This window comes from Ischnura elegans, chromosome 10 (assembly GCF_921293095.1).
Source record: "Ischnura elegans chromosome 10, ioIscEleg1.1, whole genome shotgun sequence".
Classification (NCBI taxonomy): domain Eukaryota; kingdom Metazoa; phylum Arthropoda; class Insecta; order Odonata; family Coenagrionidae; genus Ischnura; species Ischnura elegans.
In genome coordinates, this window is record NC_060255.1 from 35,955,963 (window position 1) to 35,977,703 (window position 21,741).

The 21,741-nt window shown below is 37.8% G+C and overlaps 1 protein-coding gene across 7 annotated transcripts in view; it reads left to right on the forward strand.

Annotated features, from left to right (window-relative positions):
- The first annotated feature begins 2,152 nt into the window (after nucleotides 1–2,152).
- LOC124166847 (lachesin-like) overlaps nucleotides 2,153–21,741 on the forward strand; it is a 791,588-nt gene continuing 771,999 nt past the window's right edge. For all 7 annotated transcript variants that reach the window (XM_046544547.1, XM_046544549.1, XM_046544548.1 and 4 more), the window contains exon 1: nucleotides 2,153–2,988. In XM_046544547.1, the coding sequence (XP_046400503.1) occupies nucleotides 2,835–2,988 (154 nt within the window). In that variant the 5' untranslated portion in view covers nucleotides 2,153–2,834. The remainder of the gene's footprint in view (nucleotides 2,989–21,741) is intronic.

The window sequence follows — 21,741 nt, forward strand, 5'->3', positions numbered from 1 at the left end:
TTTTCGCCCATAATGGGATTCAAAGTGACTGATTGGGTATAACGCATGTTATTGGGCAAAAGGAGTATCCACTGCTGTATTAGTCGTGTGTGACCCATGACATTTTTTTGCATTTATTTACATTCATCAGTTTCTAATTCCAGCACGTGCTTCATTACGATGCCGAATCACACAAGTTGGATCGGGTAGAGAGTAACGCCGCGTTCTGAAGCAACTGCTCCCTCTGGTGCAGGTCCGGACCATGAAGTGGTTAGGAGATCACGAAAAAAAATGGAGTTTAGGAGAGGAAGAGAGGGTGCTTAAAGGAGTCTCCCTTTGCAAAACTGTGGTATTACACATACCTTTGGTTTAGCCTAGGGTGAGCTCTGCCGTAACATATCCCTGTCAATCTGTGGGCTTAATCATTGAGTGAGTGAAATCCTCTTTCTACTAATTGATGAATCAAAATGACGAATTAAACATGGCCGATCGCCGTGAGAGTACCGGCGCGGCGCATGTTAAAGTAACTTCCTCCCAAAGGTGTGCTTCGCTGTCAATTGAAAAAAAAAATTCCTCGCCAACGCCGGGTCTACTGGAATAATTCATGAATTTTCAAGAAAATATTATTTTTACTAAAATATATGCATATTATTATTAGTTTTTGTGCATTTTTATTCTTGATACCTACTCAATTTTTAAACCTTGAATGATCAATCCATGCCGTTGAGATTATTAGTGTAGACGCCGAGGGTCGCAAAATGACGCCCAGACGCCGTTACCATGCACTCTTTATTGTCAGCGCCCGCGTGTGCAGCATGATTAGACTCCTATCAAACGCACCAATTTTGGACGGATGGTAGAAGAACCGGTGGAGCTTTGCTGGGACATTTTATCGGTAGAACGCTGCTACCACAGACCGGTCAAACTATCACTTTCAACGGATTTCAACCGGTCAGACGACCACTTGCTTCATTTTTGTGACCAACCGACTATTTATCGGTATCGGTACGTGGTCGGACGATGTGCAAGCTCACGTTCCCTTCAATTTTTCACTACTGGAATGTGAACGACCGATATTTTACCGCCCGTCAAAAATCGGTGGGTGCAAGGGGCCTTAACTACCAGCCTTACGTCTACCGGCTCTAGTCTCGTAGTAGCGGCGCGGCGGCTATAAGTGATGTGACTAACTGTGATTGAATCACCGTTACTGAAAAGTAGCAATCACAGTCGGTGATTTAATACTCGAAATCACTGTGATTAGATCACTGGATTCGGTGGTGAAAGCACAGGCTGCTACCATGTGATTAACGATATATCGCTACTTGTGATTGAGGAGAAGTAACCTATCACTGCCGGTGACTAAATCACTGAATACTCGAAATCACTGCGACTGTGAATGCGGTGAAGATAGCTTCGGCTGCTACCACTGCTACCATCAGTATAATAAAGACATTCTTTACGAAATATACAGTGTATGTATACAGTGTATGTACAGTATACGAAATGTACAGCTAACGGCTTGAATCACGATGGTTTGAATACAAAATATGTTAAAAAAATACCGACAGAAATTTAATAATTGCCCCTTATCAATTCCGTTATCATATCAAATTTACTTAATTATCGTTATATAAACTCAGAATCGGAATTAATCCCTCAAAAATAATGTTTTGCCTAATTTTCCAATTCTAAATAAATTTATTCGTTTCTTTTGCGGAGAACTCATTCAGTGGAATTGGACAAAGAAGCAGAAATAGCAGCGCCGCAAATCACCGCTTACTTTTATGAGTGACTCTCCTCGGTGATCGCAATCACAGTTAAGAATCATCGTTACTGATGAGTAGCAGTCACAGGAGACGAAGTGATTGGAAAATCACAGTTCCGCTCATCACTAGCGGCTATGTCCGGCGCGGAGGAATGCTGGAAGCCGGCGGACTGGGCCACGGAAAACGCAGTTGTGAGGAGACGCTGGAGAACGAATGGAGGGGAGGGAAGAAGGAGGGGGTCCTTTACGAAGACTCGCGCCTGCTCAGTTATCAATCGATACGGCGCGCGCGCGTTGCCAACTTCTTCCCCATGTGGACACTTCCCCTACCACGCCTCGCGTAACTTCCCCTCTCACGGCAAGGGGGTGTCCCTTCCCCTCCTGTCCCTCCTCGGGCCCGTTCGACGTCTCCCACATGCAGTCACCGGCAATGTTTCCGCGGGAGTAGTGGCAGTCCCCAAGCTAACCCAAGAGGCAGCAGTTGTACCTTCTCGGACCGCACGGGAGACGTCGCCAGGTCGTGACAGTCAGCTCGACCGGACTGTGTGCTTGCAAAAGCCGGCAGATCGGCTTTCCTCGGGCCGCTCGAGGGAAAACATTGACGTGCCAAGTGTTTATCAAGACTTCTCAAGTCTTCTTAAGTGAATGAAGGGTATGTCTCCTGGAAAGGAAAAAATAGTGAAGTTGTTTGAAACTGTCTGCCATTTGGTCTCACAACAGTGAGTTGATTTTTCCCTGATTTGAGAGAATTTGATAGTGTCCCTGCTTGGGAAACTGCTGGAAAACTATTTGATTCCATCCCATTCTTTTTTGTTTTCTTGACGATTTTGATTTTAATTGCGAGTTGGGTGTTCTTTTACTTGGGCCACGAATTATTACTGTGACAACTGTTTCCCCTCAAAGAGTTCATCTACTTCCTCGACGGACCACGTGCGGTTTTTCGGAACATCCAGAAGTTTTCTGCAAAAACCATAGAAAGGCTGTATAAGGAGGTGAGGAGGAAGGATAAGAAGTTCGATGCGTCGTGGAGGAGTGAGTCTCCGGTTGGAAGACGGAATCTAATCGTCTCCTTGCAAGAAATGGTGTTGGGATGGCTGTTGGAGAGTGTTTATCGTTCGGCGTCCCAAGGAGGAGGATAGGCGCTGGGTATGGACAAGTCACTGGCAGTACCGGGAGAATGTGCCGCTATGTCCTGCTGTCCTGCGCCGCTATCGCCTCCTGGGCCATGCTCCCCAGCGCCGAAGGTTGGTCACCAGACACTATTCAATCCAAAGAAACTGAGTATAATTGCCTTCCAAATGGCAGGATATCGATGATCAATTTGTTGATATTTTTAGGCATTATCATTATATTAAGATGCTCTAAGAATCCTCATCAAAGGACAAAATTTTCGAGCAACTTGGAATAATTGTCCTCCAAATGCAAAGTCATCGATGATCCATTTGTTAATATATTTAGGCCTTATCATCATCTAACAATACCCTTGGTGAACTCAGAAAATGTCGAAAATTTACACGAATTATATCCCTCGGGTAAGCGTATTTTGGAAAAATACAATTTACCACGAATATCAAGCGTTTTCACTAAGACAAAACGGACCCAATCAAATACTTTGTGACTTTGTTAAATTTTTTAAAACATCCATTTTCACGTTGAAATATTATCAAAAAATGGCCGTTACACAAATTTAGCCTCCAAAAATATTTAACCGATTCAAGCGTGATATAGTGGAAGTTCGAATTACTAAAGTAAAATATAGTGGCTCTTTTCCACAGTTGATTCTATGCATGTGACCTGACGACTTTTCACGGTCGTTGTCGCGCCGTACGCATGAAAATAATTCTGAAAAAGCGAATTTACCGTTTTTTTATTATATCTATTATTAAGTGTAATAAAATTTATTTTACTATTACTATTACTTTATTTTACTATTGCTATTACTTTGCATTTTTATGAGTCCTTAGGCCAGTGCCTATTAGCTTATTACTTTATAATTTTTCATGGCGTTTCTGGCACAGCCTTTTAGAATTTCGCTGCCATAATAAGAAGTGAAATTCTTTAAAAAGTCTATTAAAATTCTTCATATTTGCGATGGGTTTCGTCTAATAGCTTGTGGTCATTTCATGAAAGAATTTCAGCGGATCTTGTCCTTATTTTTATTAATAAGTCTCATTTTAAATTTATTACGTTCATTGTTTTGCGTCTCATTTTTACTGGTCGTATGGCATTGTGTAGTGTATGAACTCCGTAATGAGAAAGTTTAACTTGCATAATACTGGCTTAGGAAAATTCATTATGCATAACAACGGCAAAAGCGTACTTCAACTCAAAAAATTATTAGACTTTAATAAAACTTTGGGAGACAAGAAATTTGTATGGGAATATGTTGTAGATGGCGTTTCTCTGAGAATGTTTGGGATATTCATACTTTAATAAATTACCTTAAATTTTCTAATGCACAATTCATACCTCTAATTGAAGTATAGCGTGCATAATAAAACAGTCTGTTATACGCTACAAACTATTTTCTTCAACAATTTAGCTTACCAAATGAAAAATTAAACCTTTTTTTTACGGACTATTAATGCCCTCATACATTCAGGAAATATTCCAATTCTCTCAATCCGCTTGAAAGATACTTGCGTTTGCTGCGGTTTACCTGATTTCCTATTTTCCTCAATGATTATTTAACTAATTAAGCCTTGTAAGCCCTTTGGATTAGTTCAAAAATTAGAAATGCAGGGGTATTGAGAATGGCAAGGCAATTTATTCATCTGCAGGAAAGCCCCGATTAAGAGAAATGAATGAGAACATTTCACTTATTCGCGCGTCGAAGTCTCGGCATGGTTTCCCTCATTTCAATGCCAAACGTTTTCTAAACGTTGGCTCCGGCAGAGATGATTTGTTTATTTATCGTCACCATCACCAAAATACTTCAATACCAATCAGCCTTTTTATTTTGGAAAAAATGGAATATGTGTGAATGTCACAATTAATAAATGTTATCAGCAAATTGACTAAGAGGAAGAATCTTGTTCGGTAAAACTAATTTGGATAAATAGATGCGGCATTAATCCGTCAGTTACTAAATATGTTACATCCTTGCATGCACTACAAAATTCGCACAAGTGTAAATAATCACTGATTTTTACCCGCAGTACCACCTTATAACTTTGTGGTATTTGTGTACGATATTCCGCTCATTTGCCGGGAAATACTGTTGGAACTAGCAGTATTCAATATTAGAAGTACTACTCCATTACATAACATACTTGTACTTACTCCAACGATGAGTATTCTGTGGTTTATTTCATCCAGTTAGAAATTATTTTGCAATGGAAAATAGATACCCTCGGAGCAACAGCTGATCATTATGCTAGGGGACTATTCTATTCCAATTCATGCCGAAGGTGCGATATCAGCATCGTGGAAATTTCTCAAAAAATATATTTTTTTATCAGTATGACTGACTTGAATGATTATGTACTTAGAATAAAGTAATATTACACGCATTGAAGCAATTCAAAATTACCAAAAATGGTTATTATGTCCAGCTGGGGGAAACCTTACTTTAAAATATACAAAATAATACATATAAAAAATAAACTTCGGACGTTAAACGGATAAAATATTGGAAATTTAATGATTTTTTAGTTATTTTTTAATATTTTCACATATTTTATAATTTACAAGCTGAATAGGAAGTGTATTATCGCGTAATACGTACTATCTTCAGCAAATATCAGGGTAATGTTTGAGCGGAAGGAAGGAAAAATATTCCATTTTTCCACCTTATTTTTTCACCAATACCTAATGTTTTCCTGGCCGTTCCGCGTATCAGACAAATCTATTTAACCACGGGGGCACTGCGGTGTAATTTACCTCATTTCTTCCGGCAAAATCACCGGTCCACGGGTCTCGATTACTCGTGATACTTACCTCTTATTGCTAACTCATGAATTGAAATATGCATTGAAGGAATAAAAAAAAACATCAAAAATGGTTATTCCGTCGAGCTGAGGGAAACATATAACATTCAAATGCTTTTGCTACGAACGTTGAAAGGATAAAAATGTTAAAATTTCATTATCTTGTAGTTTTTTAATTATTTTCTCATAATGAATAGCTTCTAAGCTGAATAGGGCATGCATTAATACGTCGGAATTAAAATCTTTATATCTTTTTTATCTTTAATTCATTAAATATCAGGGTTATGATGTATGAGTTAACACTTTCCCGGTGAGCATAATAAATAAACTTTTTTCGGGTTTCCGTGCGGGTTAGAAAATCTATAAGCGCCTGCCAACGTTTCGGTTTCCGCCTTGTCACGTACTAACGAAACGTCGGCACCCTTAGATATTCTACTCTCACGGAAACCCAATAAAAGTTTATTTATCAGGGTTGTGTTCGAGCGGCAGGCAAACACAACAAGAAACTATATTCCATTTCCCAGTTGAATTTTTCACCAAGACCAATTCTTTCCCTGGGCGTTCCGCCTATTAGACAAATCAATTTAACCACGGGAGCAATGTGTAGCGACGTTACCTCATTTCTTCGGCCGAAACCGCAGGTCCGCGGATCTGGATTACCCGGGATACTTCCCGCTTATTGCTGACTCATGAATCCCCTGGGAGTTGCTACACACGCTGAATTCTGTTATGGGTTCTCCGCTGTATTTTTTCCCTCCATCCCCGGTCCATTTGAGGGCGGAGAGCCACGTTCCTTCGTCACGCGCCCTTCTTGAATTCAGCGCATTCAGCGGTTGAGATGGACCATTACGTCCTGATTCGTTCTTCGCCCGTGCAGTCCTTCGAATGCTGGGTGGCATCTTGAACTTTTTTGTGGCCTGCCTCTCCCGGCACAAATGATTTCGAGCGTATATCCCCGTTGTAACTCGCTCTCGAGTCCCAAAGTGTATGTAATAGCATTGTGTCACGAAGACGAATCTTTTTCCCCGGCAATGAATGCGAATTGTGAAGTTTCTCAGATGAGGTTTTGAAATGAAGTGCTGCGTGCGTCAAGTTGGATGAAAATAATCATTCATTGGGGTGACTCCAGTCGGAGATTAATTTAAAATATTTCTTCAATCACATGTAATCTGTTTTTTGTGGAACGCTTTTTTTATTCATTACTCAGTAAAAAAAATGTATTGGTACATTTATGCTTGAAATGATTCCTCAGTTATTAGAATTTCATTTAATATACCAATATTTGAAATTTATTTCGTCGATTTAATTTATTTGATTCATGATTGAATCTCGAGTTTTAGTTTTGAAGCCAATTTATATAAAATATTTAGCATACCTGTCTGCAAGTAATAAAACGGTTTTGTATCAAGAAATCTTCTAACATTCGGATGCCAATTTTGAAATGAAAAGTTGCAACAGGCAGGATTATTTTAATCCGAATATTAAGTATCTTAGCTGATTTATAAAATTGTAGAGGTATTCGAGAGTAAAACACTTCTCGAATCCTTACTTTTAAGTCACTCAAATTGAATAAATATCCTATTTAGTTTTATTTTTAAATAAAATATCAACCATAAGATAATTTACGTTGTTCCGTGACTTATAATACCACCGCATGCCGTGGAATTCAAGGAGAATAAAATTGGATTTACAAAATTGAGATTTTTTTTATGAGGGTAATTTTTACTTTTGCGTGGAAGATTTTTCATGACGCGCCACTAAGTATTTGAAGAGTACATAAGCCCAAAGCGCTCCTAAAGTGGCTTGCTAAGTCTTTGCAAACATCATTTTTCTGAGGTTTTGTCTCATACATAAAAAAGTTTCAGAAGGTATTACAGTATCCGTAAGAGAAACACTTAGATTAAATGGAATACATCATTCTGTAGCAAAACATAAATTGAGGGGGAATTATTCATTATTGCGGCCAGTGATCTTGGAGGAGACTCAGAGAGATTGAGTTTTGATGGGGAAATATAATCCGTCAGCAGCTTGCGTCTGAAAGGCTACCTATCTCTCGTCCAATTATCGTGCGTCACTTTCCGTTACTAGTAATTTCATTAGTGGCCATTTTCCACGAAAAAATAAAGAGGACGATATCCTTCACCGCTGCGACATTAATGGAAATGTGTCACAAGTCATTTTTTATCGTCAATGTCATTTATATCACCAAAAATGCGAGGGTTTGTGATATAAACCCTTTTTCACTCCATGAGAAATTTAATATAGAAATGACAGCTGTGATAGTGCCAGTGGTAGGAATGGACATTATAAGCGAACCATTTTCTGTTTTATTTTAGGCAGATGTGTCACCTTTACGGTACTCAAAGTGTTTTAACATTCGAAGAAGTTATTAGAAATAGCAAAATATAATATTCATATTTTCCCAATTTCGAGTGAAAATTTCTACAGAAGATTCTTAGCCGTATAAATAATTTGATTCTCCGTTTAAGTTACTTTTTTAGGTCACCGGTAAATGTAAACAAGTTTGACTCAGTTTAAGTATTCATTAAAAATCTAGAAATACATGTAATAAACTTCCATAATTAGCCATATTGCTCGTAAAGTGAATTGAATTCGTGTCCCAGGATCAGTTTACTTCAGAATTAAATTTATGCCTAATGGTTGACCTTGCTTGTACTGTCAAATGATCTTACTATCAAAAGATAATGTTCTTCCAAGAGACCGTGTTGAGGTGCTCACTGTCGGTCTTCTTTGTGGGATTTTCCCTTCTAATTTTTCCTCATTATGCTTAACACGTAATGTCTGCGTCTTATGATGTGCCGAACTTGACTTTTTTTGTAAAATATCTTTCCCAGGTCCTTTTATTCTTTGAGTCCTCTTTATATATCCACGTTTCTTACATTTGATATTCTTTACCTTCTCATCATCCGTGTCTAGCACTAATATTCCTCTACCTTCTGTAAATTCTGCGTTGGTCCTTTTTGTCAGAGCCGAGAGAAATTGTTTCACATGCTTTAATTATTCCTTCCAATATTTTGTTGTTTAAGCAACACAGCGGATTTCTTCAATTAATGCCGTCTTAGTTTTGGTCACTTGTTTCTTTATTTATGTTTTTTAACAATGTTTAATAAATTGGAGCAGTCTTATATGCAGGTTACGAATCATCTCTGCGTTCTTTACAAATAAATGTAATCAGATAGGAATGGAATACATAGCAATAGATTAACTAATATGCAGAACAATTGCAAATAAAATATTCCTTTTCTAATTACGGCTTTGGCAGCTAAACAAGGCGATAAGGATCTCTGTTAACATGCATTACCTCTCATACTCTTTAGCACTTCTTCACCGGTTTTGCCATTTTAGCTGTTTACTTCTTTTTGTAATACGCGTGTACTGCAAATTGTGAGAATATTGCTTTGCTGCTGTAATGGAATTATATCGCTATTTTATCTAGATATTTAGTTTTTTTATGAAAGGAAATTTTGTTCATACTGAATTTTACAAGAGGGTGCCAGTGGGAAAGACCTGTTTATTATAGTTTCCGTTTTAGGTCTACCGTAAAGGTTTTTAATTTTGCTGCTTGGTTTTAAAAAAATGGGCAGTTGCAAAATTTTAGGTGAAATTGATAAATCTATGGTTTTCATGTCCATAACTAAGAAATTCTCAAACTCTTATGAAGCACAACACTTCCGTATGGGTTTCATTTTTCTAAAGAATATCGTATTGAGGGAATCGTGGAAGTTATCCATTTCCCTTATGTTCATGTTCTCCGGGAGTTTTTATGTTTTGCCACAAATCTTTTCTTAAATTTCAATTTTCCCTTAAAAACACGAATTCTTTATAAAAATGACTTCGTTTATCTACTTCTTTTGTTTTTAGCACTCAACATAGATCCAAATTCGTGTTAAAACTCCTGCTTGCCAGCTTTCTGACTCATAAAATACTCTTTGCTTCCTCGGCTCTCTCGTATCAAATTACCCAATCGGTGTACAGCTGTTTCATAATAGAAAATCCGCTGTGCTGAGTCCGATTACTCCGATCTCTACTTCATGGTTGAACACTTTCAAAACATTTTTGGCTGGCCCACTTAGAAAAGAGTGTTATGAAACTCATATGATGCCGTATTGGATGCATAAACCATAATATTCATTTTCTCTAAACTTCTTTTATATTTTTTCCTTTTTTAGTGTCTGGGTATTGCGAGTTCGCTTAAATTCACGGAAGCGTGAAATTCGACGAAAATTTCATAAACCTTATAGACGAATGAAACAAATTGAAGTTAAACTTCCAGGGAATATCCCTTTCCTTGTATCACTTTCTTGATCATGTGCACGATGCGTATTACTGAATGAGATCGTAAGTATTTCTTATGTTTGTAAGACTGGTTTCCAAAATCGAAAAGGAAACCATCATTACTGTATATCATGGTGTAGTAAAAATATATGTATTTACGATGCACTTAATATGTTCCACTAGAAGTTAATACAATTATTACCCTGTAAGCATTTCCTTTGTCTTCATCGTCTATTAATACCAATTAGTAACCAGGTAGACATAAATGAGTGTCCGAGTCTTGAATACAGTCATGGGGAATATTTAGACGGTTTCAAAATTTAAATAAATGCCGTTTATCCGTAAAAATGTAGGCAAGAACATGTATCGTAACGAATTTATAAATAAAAGTTACAATTACTGTACTTGTCATTCAAAATAGCGAGTTTTATAAAATTATTTGACTGATAAATCTCAGTTCCCAGAATTCACCTGGTCTTATTTTGATACTACGTTGTCGTTGTAAAATTTTGCTGCAAACCCATTTATCTTTAAAAAGCTTTCTTTTGCCTATCTTTGCGTTTTCAAATTGCGTTATTTCATTTAAATTGTACTTACCGTTTCTCTGCACGGGCCATGATTTCCTTATTTGTATCCTTTATTTAATAAATACTCAAAGGAAGAGACACAATTTATTCTTATTTAATGCATGCATTTTTTTACAAAATTTATTCACCTCCATTTTCTCTGAAATAAACATGCCAAATGCCTACATCGTCTCTATTTATTTAAAGTTGCTACATTAATGGCACGAGAAGCTTTTGTCTGTTACTTTTTGTACCGACGCATTTAATGTTAATGTTCTAGGCCCTCCTTGTGTTAATGACACATTATGCCGTCCACGTAACTATTGTCCTTTTTCTATCATTCTAACTAGTTCCTGGTATTACTCTGTTTAATACGCTTGGTTGATTCTAGAAAAGGGTATTTGGCTAATCCTCTTCATGAATTATCTAGATAAACTGGTACTACCCTGCGTTATATTGCAGTAAAATCCTTGAAAACCGTGTCATGCCAACTAGGCCGTGTTCAATTTTTTTCTATCGTGAATAAAATTACAAACAGCTGTTAATATCAGTGCTTTAGTTTCATAAAAAAATTGCACAGAGTGCATGTAAGTATTAGCTGAATAAAGAAATATTTAGTAGAATTCTTACCATTCCCTCTGCCCTTGCGTGCGTGGAACGGTGAAAATGCAGATGGCGAAAAATTAATGCTTGGTGTTAATGCATTTTATTTCCGCTATCATCTCAAGCGTTAGTTTTTTTATTCCAATTTTCTATTTTTATAAACTGCCACTCAAATATAATGCCTAGACATACGCATCCATCACAATTCCTATTAAAGAGAATAAAATTGGGTGGTAACAATGTTTATCTCTCCTGAATTTTTCGAGCCATTGAGCGATTGAGCGTTATTTTACCACGTTGAAAATTTGAATTGGTTTAGATATATATGTTTTTCCTGCTTTTCTAGTCGTTCAAATTTACCTTATTTTTTTTCTCCCATCCTATCTTCATTATCGGTGCTTTTTCACACTCAATGACTCAATGCAATTCAGAGCGTTAAATACTCTTCTGCCATAAATTTGGTTTAACCCATCATGATTGAAATATAAATACCAAATTTGAATTCTTTCAGGAATTTTGTTTTAAATTTAAAATCTTTACTTTAGGTTTCATGGAGATAATATTTAGTTAATTTTTTTAAGTCAGGCGATATAATTTTAGGAAATATAAATTCGGTGCTAGTTAGGTCTTATGATATGATTTTTTGATACTAAAAGCGTCATTCCGTGCCGGAAATTTTTGCCCACAACGCACTGGAAGGATTAATCAGTAATTAAGACCAAACTGTGTATGAAAATCTATTTTAAGCGTCTGAAGAGCTGAAAGGTTATGGTGCAGAAAGGGAACCCCTTGTAGCGTTATTTGATACGGACAGTTCCACTATCCGTCCCGTCTCCTTTATTCATTCCTTAGACCTTACGAGGGCATTCCTGAGTCCGAATCTTGTTTTTTACGACATCATGCCCAAGATTTATTCGTTATCTGGTCAAGTATTCATCGTGCGGAATAAATTTGAACGGCAGCGGTGAAGTGAATCGGCGAATTCGTATGTGCACATACGAATGACCGAATATTTTTATGCGACTACGCATGTACTCTGGCATACGAGATGACATCTGTTACCCCCACGGATATATTTATTAGATCACCATCAACGAAATATTTACTCCCCCAAGAAGTGTTGTCTCTAGCCCCCAACCCTCCTATTTATGATTTGCAATAAGGCTCCCTACCGTCTGGGGGGAGGGGGGGGTGAGAAGGAATATAAACCTAACCCCCCTCCCCCTTTCTGCGCAAAAATCTTGGCCGTAACATGCTGCATTCCTCCCGTCGCCCGAAACAAACAAAAATAAAAATGACGGGAACCGTAAACAAAAAAGCATCATCGCGCACAGACCCAGTTACACTCGAGCGCTTGAGCGAAACTCGGGAAAACGGCCGCTTCTTCGCTTTTATCGCCTGTCCGTTGGCGCGGAGGGACGACTCGCAGGGCCTCGGCCGATGACGGTGGAACGGCGGGGCGTCGCGTTAGGGCAACAGCTGGGACTCATCCGGCGGGCAAAAAGCACGCCGACTGACTTCACGAAATTCGTCATATTTTCTTTCCAACAGATCTCTTTTATTCTCTTGCTCCTTCATCATCGTTTCCCAGTTCCCCTCGTCATCACTCCAGCATATTCCTCTTCTGATTCCTCAGCGGAGGTAATATTTTCCGATCCTTTTTAGGGATACTTGGGAATGCTTCAAGACCTAAAAAATGATTTGAATTTTCTCAGATCAACTTTTTAGAGTGCAATTTCAAGGATCATCGGTCAAATTCACAGTTTTTATATTAATTCCCATATTTCCGAATCACTAATTAAATGCGTTGATATAAATTCCCAAGGTCATATCGTTCAAATTCATTTCACATTCATTTTCTTGGAAACTCTGACAATCGAAGTACTTCAGCACCCAACAAATGATTGGAATTTTTCAAAATAATGTTTAGATAATTACAAAGGATAATCAGCCAATGTCACAGTTTTAAAAGTAATGCCCACATTTCCGAGTCACTCATAAAATGCATGAAAATTACCAAGAGCACATTTGCAGTTTCAAATGGACATTTCTCTGCGTTCATTTTCTGTCCCAATGAATAACGTTACCTCCCCAATCACTCATTTGGTTTTTGAACCCCAATGTTGGTTTGGCAAGATGAGAGTAGAGCTCATCCTAGACAAAGCGTTAGCCGGATTTATTGTAATCTTGTGCTCCTTCAACATCGTTTACCCGTTCCATTTGCCATAATTCCCGCATATTTCCCTTCTGTTTCCTCAGCGGAGGTAATTTTTTCTACCCCTTTTCTTAATCTTGGACTTGGTACTTGTGGAGAATTTTGTAAGGAAAATGAGTATTTTAGGGTTTTCCGGGTAATTGGCTGCATGTCTCCTAATGTTTCGAAGAACGACTCGCACTTCATTCTCAGGGGATTTTCTGAAAATTTCCTGTGATCGGGTTCAGAAAATCCCCTTAGGATAAATAGCCAGTAATTTTTCGAAACGTCGGAAGACATGGAGACAACTGCCTTTGATACTCCGGGAAAACCTTAGACCTTAAATTGGAGTACTTCAAATCTTATTCACTGTCTATTATTTGTCCAATGCTGTACCTTTTTCTCTGTCATATTTCTTTTTAGAGGTTATTTTCGAAAGTCTACATTGATACGTTAAATTGTTGTGGATAAAATGACTTATGTGTTTGATTTCAAAGGTTCATAATGGCCGAATCAATTAAGTTTTTCTTTACTAACTCACGCAATGCTTTAATGTGAAGAAAACTGTTTCGGATATATGTTATACTCTTAGAAAGTATTCTTATCAAAAGATTATTTCAATAATATTATAGGGTCTGACCAAAACCGTGTAAGTGAGGCAAGCATTTGAATCAAAAAGTGTTGGGTTGAATACACTGTTTTGAATCTAAGTTCTATGTCATAATCTATTATACTACACTTATCAATAATTTTCATCTATTATTTTGATTTACCTTTCCAACACTCCATAAGACATCCAAATGTTATAATCTAAGCTTTTGGGTTCTATACGTTTCTTGTAATAGAAATGTTTATAGTGCTACATTGTTCCGTCATTTGAATATTGCTCGTAATATCTTTGATTAGATGATAGATTTTTCACTACTCGTACTTGATGAATTCCATAAAACTTTTGGGACGAACGGATTTATATAAATACAAATGTAAGATTATCTCGTGTGATACTTTATTACATTCCCGTATTTTCTAGTCGTCTGTGTTCTTGATTCCTTGTTTACCCTGTGCCACCGCCATACACATTGGTAATAATAATTGGTATATCAATGCATTCCTGGCGCATGGCATTCCAGATCAATTTATTCATCAGTATGATAATATCTCTCATTGTTAGCCTTCTGATTGTCCAATGTAACTGAAGTCCACCAGAGATTGCGTATGTTTTTCGCCCATTCTCTTGGATCCAATCACCATCGATTATTAGGACAGCAATTGGAATTCGACTGGAGCACTTCAGTATCGCGTGCCTTATCTTTTGGAATTCGAGACAAATTTATGAGGCAGATAAGCCGATTTCTGGCAAACTTGATGAGCTCTTTTGAGTCATAAGTTCTTCTTGTCGTTCAAATCTAACTTTCAAGTAACAAGGCTGTAGATCCATTTAAAAATTTACTCCAGATTTCATTATCTATTTTACGCTTTTATGAAACTCGATACAAGACGGTTTGGAGATATAGCTTATAAGGTCTCGTATATGTCTACATATTTTAAACCACATGGCCTATTTGCATGAAATTTGAAGAATACTCATATTGGGTTCGGAATGTGTCAAACAGTGATATACTTGTTAATGTGCCCAACAACGTTGGAGAGAATGGATTAGGAGAGCAATGAATTTCTCTTTGGCTCCGTGAATCTCTCGGGGTTTGACGCGTTAGATGTCAGCGGTTGGCGACTCCAATAGGCGTCTTCAGGTGGAAGATCTTTCTCTTTTGTTGGCTAAAACTTTTAAAAATTACAGTTTTTATCAGTTTTTGGATTTATGTGAATGCGTCCAAACGATCTTATTCTTGGCCATTGAGTCTTTGTGAAAACTTGAAATTTTTGCAAAAGCCTATGGTTGCCGGCGCAAGTGAACATTTCGCAAATCATGAAGTAGGGATGGTTTAAACCAACGCGAAGACTAGGAGTCGTACCCACACCCTGTTCCTTGGGAAAATTTCTTAGTGAGTGAGGTAGTGTTTATGAGTGTATGTGTGTGCTTATGTTACACTTTTGTTATGTCTTTTAATGTAATTCTACGTCTCTTTCCATCTGCCTTACTTCTTGACATCCACTCTAAGCCAATCTATTCCATCCTAATCCCTTACTCTGCCCGGAATGGAGTCTCGAGGAATTAATTTATAAAAAACCTCGAGGTAATTATAGTTCTTTTATAGACATAGCTGTAGGTCACCGCATTGTTTTTTTCGTATTCATTTGGCAGGTGGTTTAGCTGAAAAATTATGATTACTATTTTCATGGTTTTAAAATTGGAATGACGCAAAGCTTTTAGTCTTTGCATAAAAATTCAATTATATCTTACGTACACTCCATGTAATGCTCACGAATGGCTTGTTAATGCTATGGTAGGACGCGAAATCTATAATTACTCTCTTATGTTGGAACTCATTTGATTCCCTCACTTGGTCCTAGGAAGTCAGTTTGCGATTTCGGTGCTGCGTGCATCGTTATGAATAAAGAAGTAACAGGTACCGTAATAAAATTTGCGGACAATAAAATCAATATGAAGTAATTGCTCTATCATCAAATGCAATCTTCCAGCCTGATTGGTGGCGGGATAAAGTCCTCACTTGCCAAACTGAAGGTCACGAGTTCAAGTTCCGCGTGGGTTGGTTGGCTCTATCCAGGATATGGGAATTTTTGATCATTATTCGTTGTTATTCGTTAGATTTTTCCACTGTTGAGGCCTTAAGTGCGCTGCTTTCGGGGCGAGGAATGTAACTAAATAAAAAAACCAACATGAATGAGGAGTTGGAGACGAGTAGAATAAAGCAGCATTCCATAAGTGAGGGACTTACCAGTTACGATACAACTTTTGGAATCGGACATTGCTAGTGCTTTCTTCTCTTTTGAAAAGAAAATGATTGATATGGACATGTGTAAACTACTGACTACTGCTATTTGCACACTTTGATTCCTTTGGTATCTGATTATATCTGGTATGTTGGAATAAGCCTAGCTATGCCAGATTTGAGGAAAGTTCATCCATTTCTTGAGAATAATCCCAGCTAAATTCTCTTGCTAAATTCCTTTTTATGCGCAGAGTGTAATGGCTAATGAAAAAAGATTTTAAATTCTGTTGATGCCCGAATTAATTTTTTGTTATTATGGCAATTACATTAGTTTTTCTCTGTTCTCGGGAAATAATAAGGTCTAAATAGAGCTCTGATAGAAATAAATGTGAAAAATTCATTCAGTTAACGTATTAAACAATTTTTCTATGAATGATTTTAAAATCCTAATAAAGTGAATATAAAAAAATATACCATGTGTATAAATGTATATCTATAGGGTGAGTTATTTATTAACCTTGAATGTAAATATTTTTAACAAGCCAAATGCTTTACCCGCGTAAAAATATGTAGTGAAAATGGCTAAATAACTTATCAGGTTTATAAACGGAGAATTGGGTAGTTTCCTTCATCAAAGGAAACGAAAGACATTGATTGCGATTCGTTACTCACCATTACTGTATTCATAATTTACAAATTATTTGGTTTTAGAAATCCCAATGTAGACGATTGTTAATGGTCAAATTTAACCTCATTTGAAAAAGGCCAGATTGGCGCCCATGCGATGTCACTCCACTTGACGTCAGAGGGACCTAGATGCTATTCGAGTAGTCAAGAGTTTTACATTGTCTCAGATTACCAATGCATGCATGAGGCACTGAACTGTGCAAAACATCTCAATATAATCACCTATTAAAATTGCCTATGGTCGGAAAGTTTCCTTCGTTTGATAGGGTATTAATAATTATTATTTAAGTCAAGCGATAACTGCGAGGAGGGTTCTCTGCTATCTGATGGCAGCATGCATCGTAGGAGAACTAATAGCCTCTCACCAAGGTGGCCTCACACGGCGGCAGCTGGAACCAGAATGACGTCACACGGGCTTTTCCCAGCGTTCATATTTGGCTGTCGCATTTTCGCGTGCCTTTTTTTCGTTTTTTCACTTTTTCACACTTCAATTTTCACTTTTCATTTAATCGCAAAAAATAGATATCGTCATTTAAAAATCTAAAAGCGTGAATAACGTGCCCCAGGGGTAATAATCTTTCGATTTGGGCAGTAAAAAATAATAGGAAACCACCTTATTGAATAGCCAAAAGCTGTAGATATAGGTATTAATAGATGGGAACAAATCAGTTTCAATGATCATTTGCCATAAAAGTGGTGTTCATTAAATATAGCAGTAATCATAAGGATTCCAACTATCACGGGGCACACGAATTATTACCAGTCGATACACAAAGTACGCCTTTCAATTCTTCTTGCGACATCATACCCTCCACTATCTCCGATCGCAAAATGCAGGGACGAGAGAATGCAGAATATGGCGGAAGGAGAAGGGGTCCCGTGGACGAAAAACAAAGTTATTCCCTCCTTATTTTTTGCAGCCCACAAATTCAGACTCCATCACACGGGGCGCTCTTCCGAATCGTGTGCGCTGGTGGGAGATGGTGGCGTAAAGGAAGAGAAGTCACATATGTAGGTGGAAAAAAAGACATTTGTAATGGTTGGCATTGGGCCAGGAGGGTGAGGGAAGGCTTGTGGTTCGAGACCTACCCTTTTTCCACCTCGCAGGCGACCTAACGTTATCGCAGACCGACGCTTTTTCTAACCTTTTTCCCGCCTGCGTGAACCATCCCTCCCTCTCCAGGCTTCCCTGCTGGGACCCGGATGTGTGTTCCCTCCTCCACTCTTCCCCAGAATCTCCTAGTTCTCCCGCCCCTACCCTTTTCCGGGGGTGCAACGTAGCTATCTCCTCCCACAGATCTCCCTGGTATCAGGTGTGGGATCGCTTAGTGCCTCGGGCTTCTTGCCATCGGTACAAATCGTGGCACGGGCTCGCTGCTCGTGAAATACGGATTTTTTTTCTTCTATCTCCTCGCGAGAAGAAATATACTGTTGCGTATGGGGAAGATTGGAGAGGGTAATCTAGATTGTCTTGCCCTGAACGTAGTTTTTAATTGGTTCAGATGGGCGTTATAATGGGATTACCTTCGATATGAATCTAGGTTTTCATGGATGTTCGATATTTATTTTTGATGCTCTTGTGTGCCCGACTATCAATGTTGCAAGTAGTGGAAATAAAATGGCACAGTGACCTATGATGTATGACCATAGTTCAGCCCGTGGTAAGGAATTTTTATTTTGATGGACTCTATGTGATGATATCAATTCTTTTTTCCCATGCTGCCTCGGATCCATGTTACGATATAGCATAACATTTTCAAAAAGTATGTAACTTAACACGTATTAAAAGTTTGAAGCTAAATTTTAAGTAATTTATAACACCGTATTTCTCCTTTTTGGCTAAGTATTTGGTTGCATTACTGCGAATAGTGCCATGCCGGTAAGCGATGCAAATTAAAGTATTTAAAAATTGCGCATAATTAATGAAGACGGAGCTAAGGGTAGATACTATTTCCTTAATACTACCATCTCTATTTTATTCGGACATTCAGTTGCTAATAGTAAATAAACATGATTTACCTAAATGAAATGTGGAATGAACCCTGTTATTGATATCTCTCTAGTTCAACACTCATATAATGGAGGCACAACTAATATTCGTTTCTAAGTTTAGCGTGTGAGTGGATATTCAAATCAGAAAATAGAGAATAATGTGCACAGAAAATAAAGAGTTCATGCTCGTGGACCATTTTTGAATGAGACAACTGGGTTCGTATCATATTGTTGGACATAAGGTTAAATAGTGATAGCATATTATAGGTCTCTAAGTCAATTTTTTATTCAATAGTTAATATTTATGGAAAAATATAAAAAATCGATTTCTTCCGATAAGATCTGTGGAGGTAGAGATGTTGGCAAGTTAGGAGTAAATTACGGTCCTATCGTTTTTCCAAGGACGGTACGCAAGTCCTATTATTATTAATGGGTAAAAGAGGAGGTATTTATGCCAAATTCATATGTAGCTATTTCGATAACTAACCCGTTCCAGTAGTTTTACTAATGTCCAAACATGTCCTCGTGGAAGTGAACAAGGCTCTGCGTAGTATAATTATAAATTTTACGCTAATATTTCAGTTAAACATGACAAATTTCGAAATAATGTTGATTTTAACCTGTTGATCCCTTTTATGACCCCTACTAGTAGTGCAACTTAGCTAATCTTTCGTAAGATGACCTGCAAAATCATCCGTGAATTTTTCAGGCTTGCCATATAGTTACGCATTGTGTGTGTTTTTTTTTTAATATGATTACATTTGTATGGCCACGCTACTTTTGTGACCTTGGGTTGTATTCGATCGCAATTTTCATAGCCTTGTTCATTCTTACCTCTTAAGAGCGAATATAAGACATGGATAATAAACTTGTCTTCGATCGTCGAAGTCTCTCAGTTCTGAACAATCAAAGCCAGCGTCTTCTGGGACCTGTTGTTCACGACCCGAATGCATTAGCAAGTGCAAAAGTCACTCGTTTCCCTTAGGTGTGTTTTTGTTTACATTATGCGTTAGTTTTTACCGAGTGGAACTTTTTAGTTTTTACTTTCTGTAAACACAACCATTTGCTCAATGTTTCTGATGAAATACATACGCAGACGCCCAAAATTTCCCGATTGAAAACCACTGAGTTTGGCTGGCTCAATACTCTGACTTCACTCAGCTCTGCGGAACTTCCGAGTAAATTTCCCCTTAAAGGAGGGAGGAAGAGTAGTCCGCGACACATGGCATATGCAGCTAATATTTGGAGCCTTGAAGTGGGGCTAACGGCGCAGAAAAGGTAGTCAAAATTCAATTCACAGTCAACTGCCCTAATGGTTGTGCAAGATTGGAGTTGAAATTCAACAATTAAATGAGCGCCTAAGAATTCAGTAGCCGTATAGCATTCTCTGGACCTCGTGATAGGTTTTGAGAAATATTAAGATCAGAAAAATGTCCACAATAAGTGTGCAGCATCAAATCATCCGTCACTGAGACTTGGTCCATGGAACCTCGAATTCGTGGCGGAAAAATTGTTCATTAAGGCAGTTTAAATGCCTAATATGTCGGCTGTGTTCACAGGTGTCACGACGGGAGTGAACTCCATTCTAGGTGAGTCGTGGGTGAAGCATATTTGGGAGAATATAGGGAAGAATACGTAGCTGGATCTTTTATGCGTTCTCGGAATGCAACGGATCTGATTATTTCTCCGGTATAAGGGGCATATAGCTTTACAAAATCCTAGTTGTATGAGAGCATTACGAGGGCTAAATTTTGGAAAACTAGAAGTTCCTGAACTGGCTGCTTTCATTCGCCAATGAGCTGTGTGTTAATTTTTTTCAGCCACTCTACCTTCATGGAGTGAAATGCAACGCCAATAAATGAAATTGTTGCTTCTACTTCCCGAATTGAATCTGAGTTTTTGACTCATTCAACTAAACTTCTCCCGGAGTGGAAAATTCGAATTTTGCTCATTCCAATAGGTAAAAATTCCACCGTGTCTTTTCTGACGCTCTGTAATCATATATCCGAATGTTAATTTGGAGATGTAACATTGAAATGCTCAACGACATCTTATGTAGCTCTTGAACTTAATGGTAGCCGTGGTTCATGGAATCGGAAATTCTTTTTGCCATGCCTTCCTTTGACTAGGCAAATGGACTGACCTAAGAAAGTTGAAGACCTATAATGCATTTGTCATTAGATTGAGTGTACAATACCAGTTTAGTTTATATATTGAGGTTTATGTCAAAAGATATTTAAAAACGAAATGCCATTTAAAATTGCTCATTTATTTTTGAATTCGTACTTAAGACTGTCCACCATGGAGTATCCGCCTAGTTTTCAGTCGGCCTTGGTTTTTAGCATAAAAATAATCAGATAATTAATAATCCATTTGAATGCACCCTGTCGTATTGGCCCCTTGAAATAAAGCTGTGGTATTGGGTGTATGATCAATTTGGAAATCATATAAAAAATTACTGCTTAGGATGAGTCAATGCATCTTTTTTTTCGAATCCGATTCCAGATCCCACTCTTTCAAATCGATTCCCGGTTCTTGATTCCGATTCCATCGATTCGTATTCGCATTTACAAGAGGGATATAGATTTGTAAGTAGGATTGATGTTATTAAAATTTAAAGATTGAATGATATGAAATAACAGAGACAATTAAGCGGCCCAAAAAGTATCGTCATCATTATGAGTCAACAATCCTAAAACTAGGTCTCCATATTCAGCTCAACAGCTCTCCATTCCTCTCTCCTATGTGCTAGCCTTTTCATGAATACGTATTTCTTCTCTTTTGCGTCCTTTATAACATATCCTACGTGACTCCCAAGAAAGATATTTATAAAAGAAATTGCGAATTATTTATTTGTATTTTATTCCCAAACCACCGA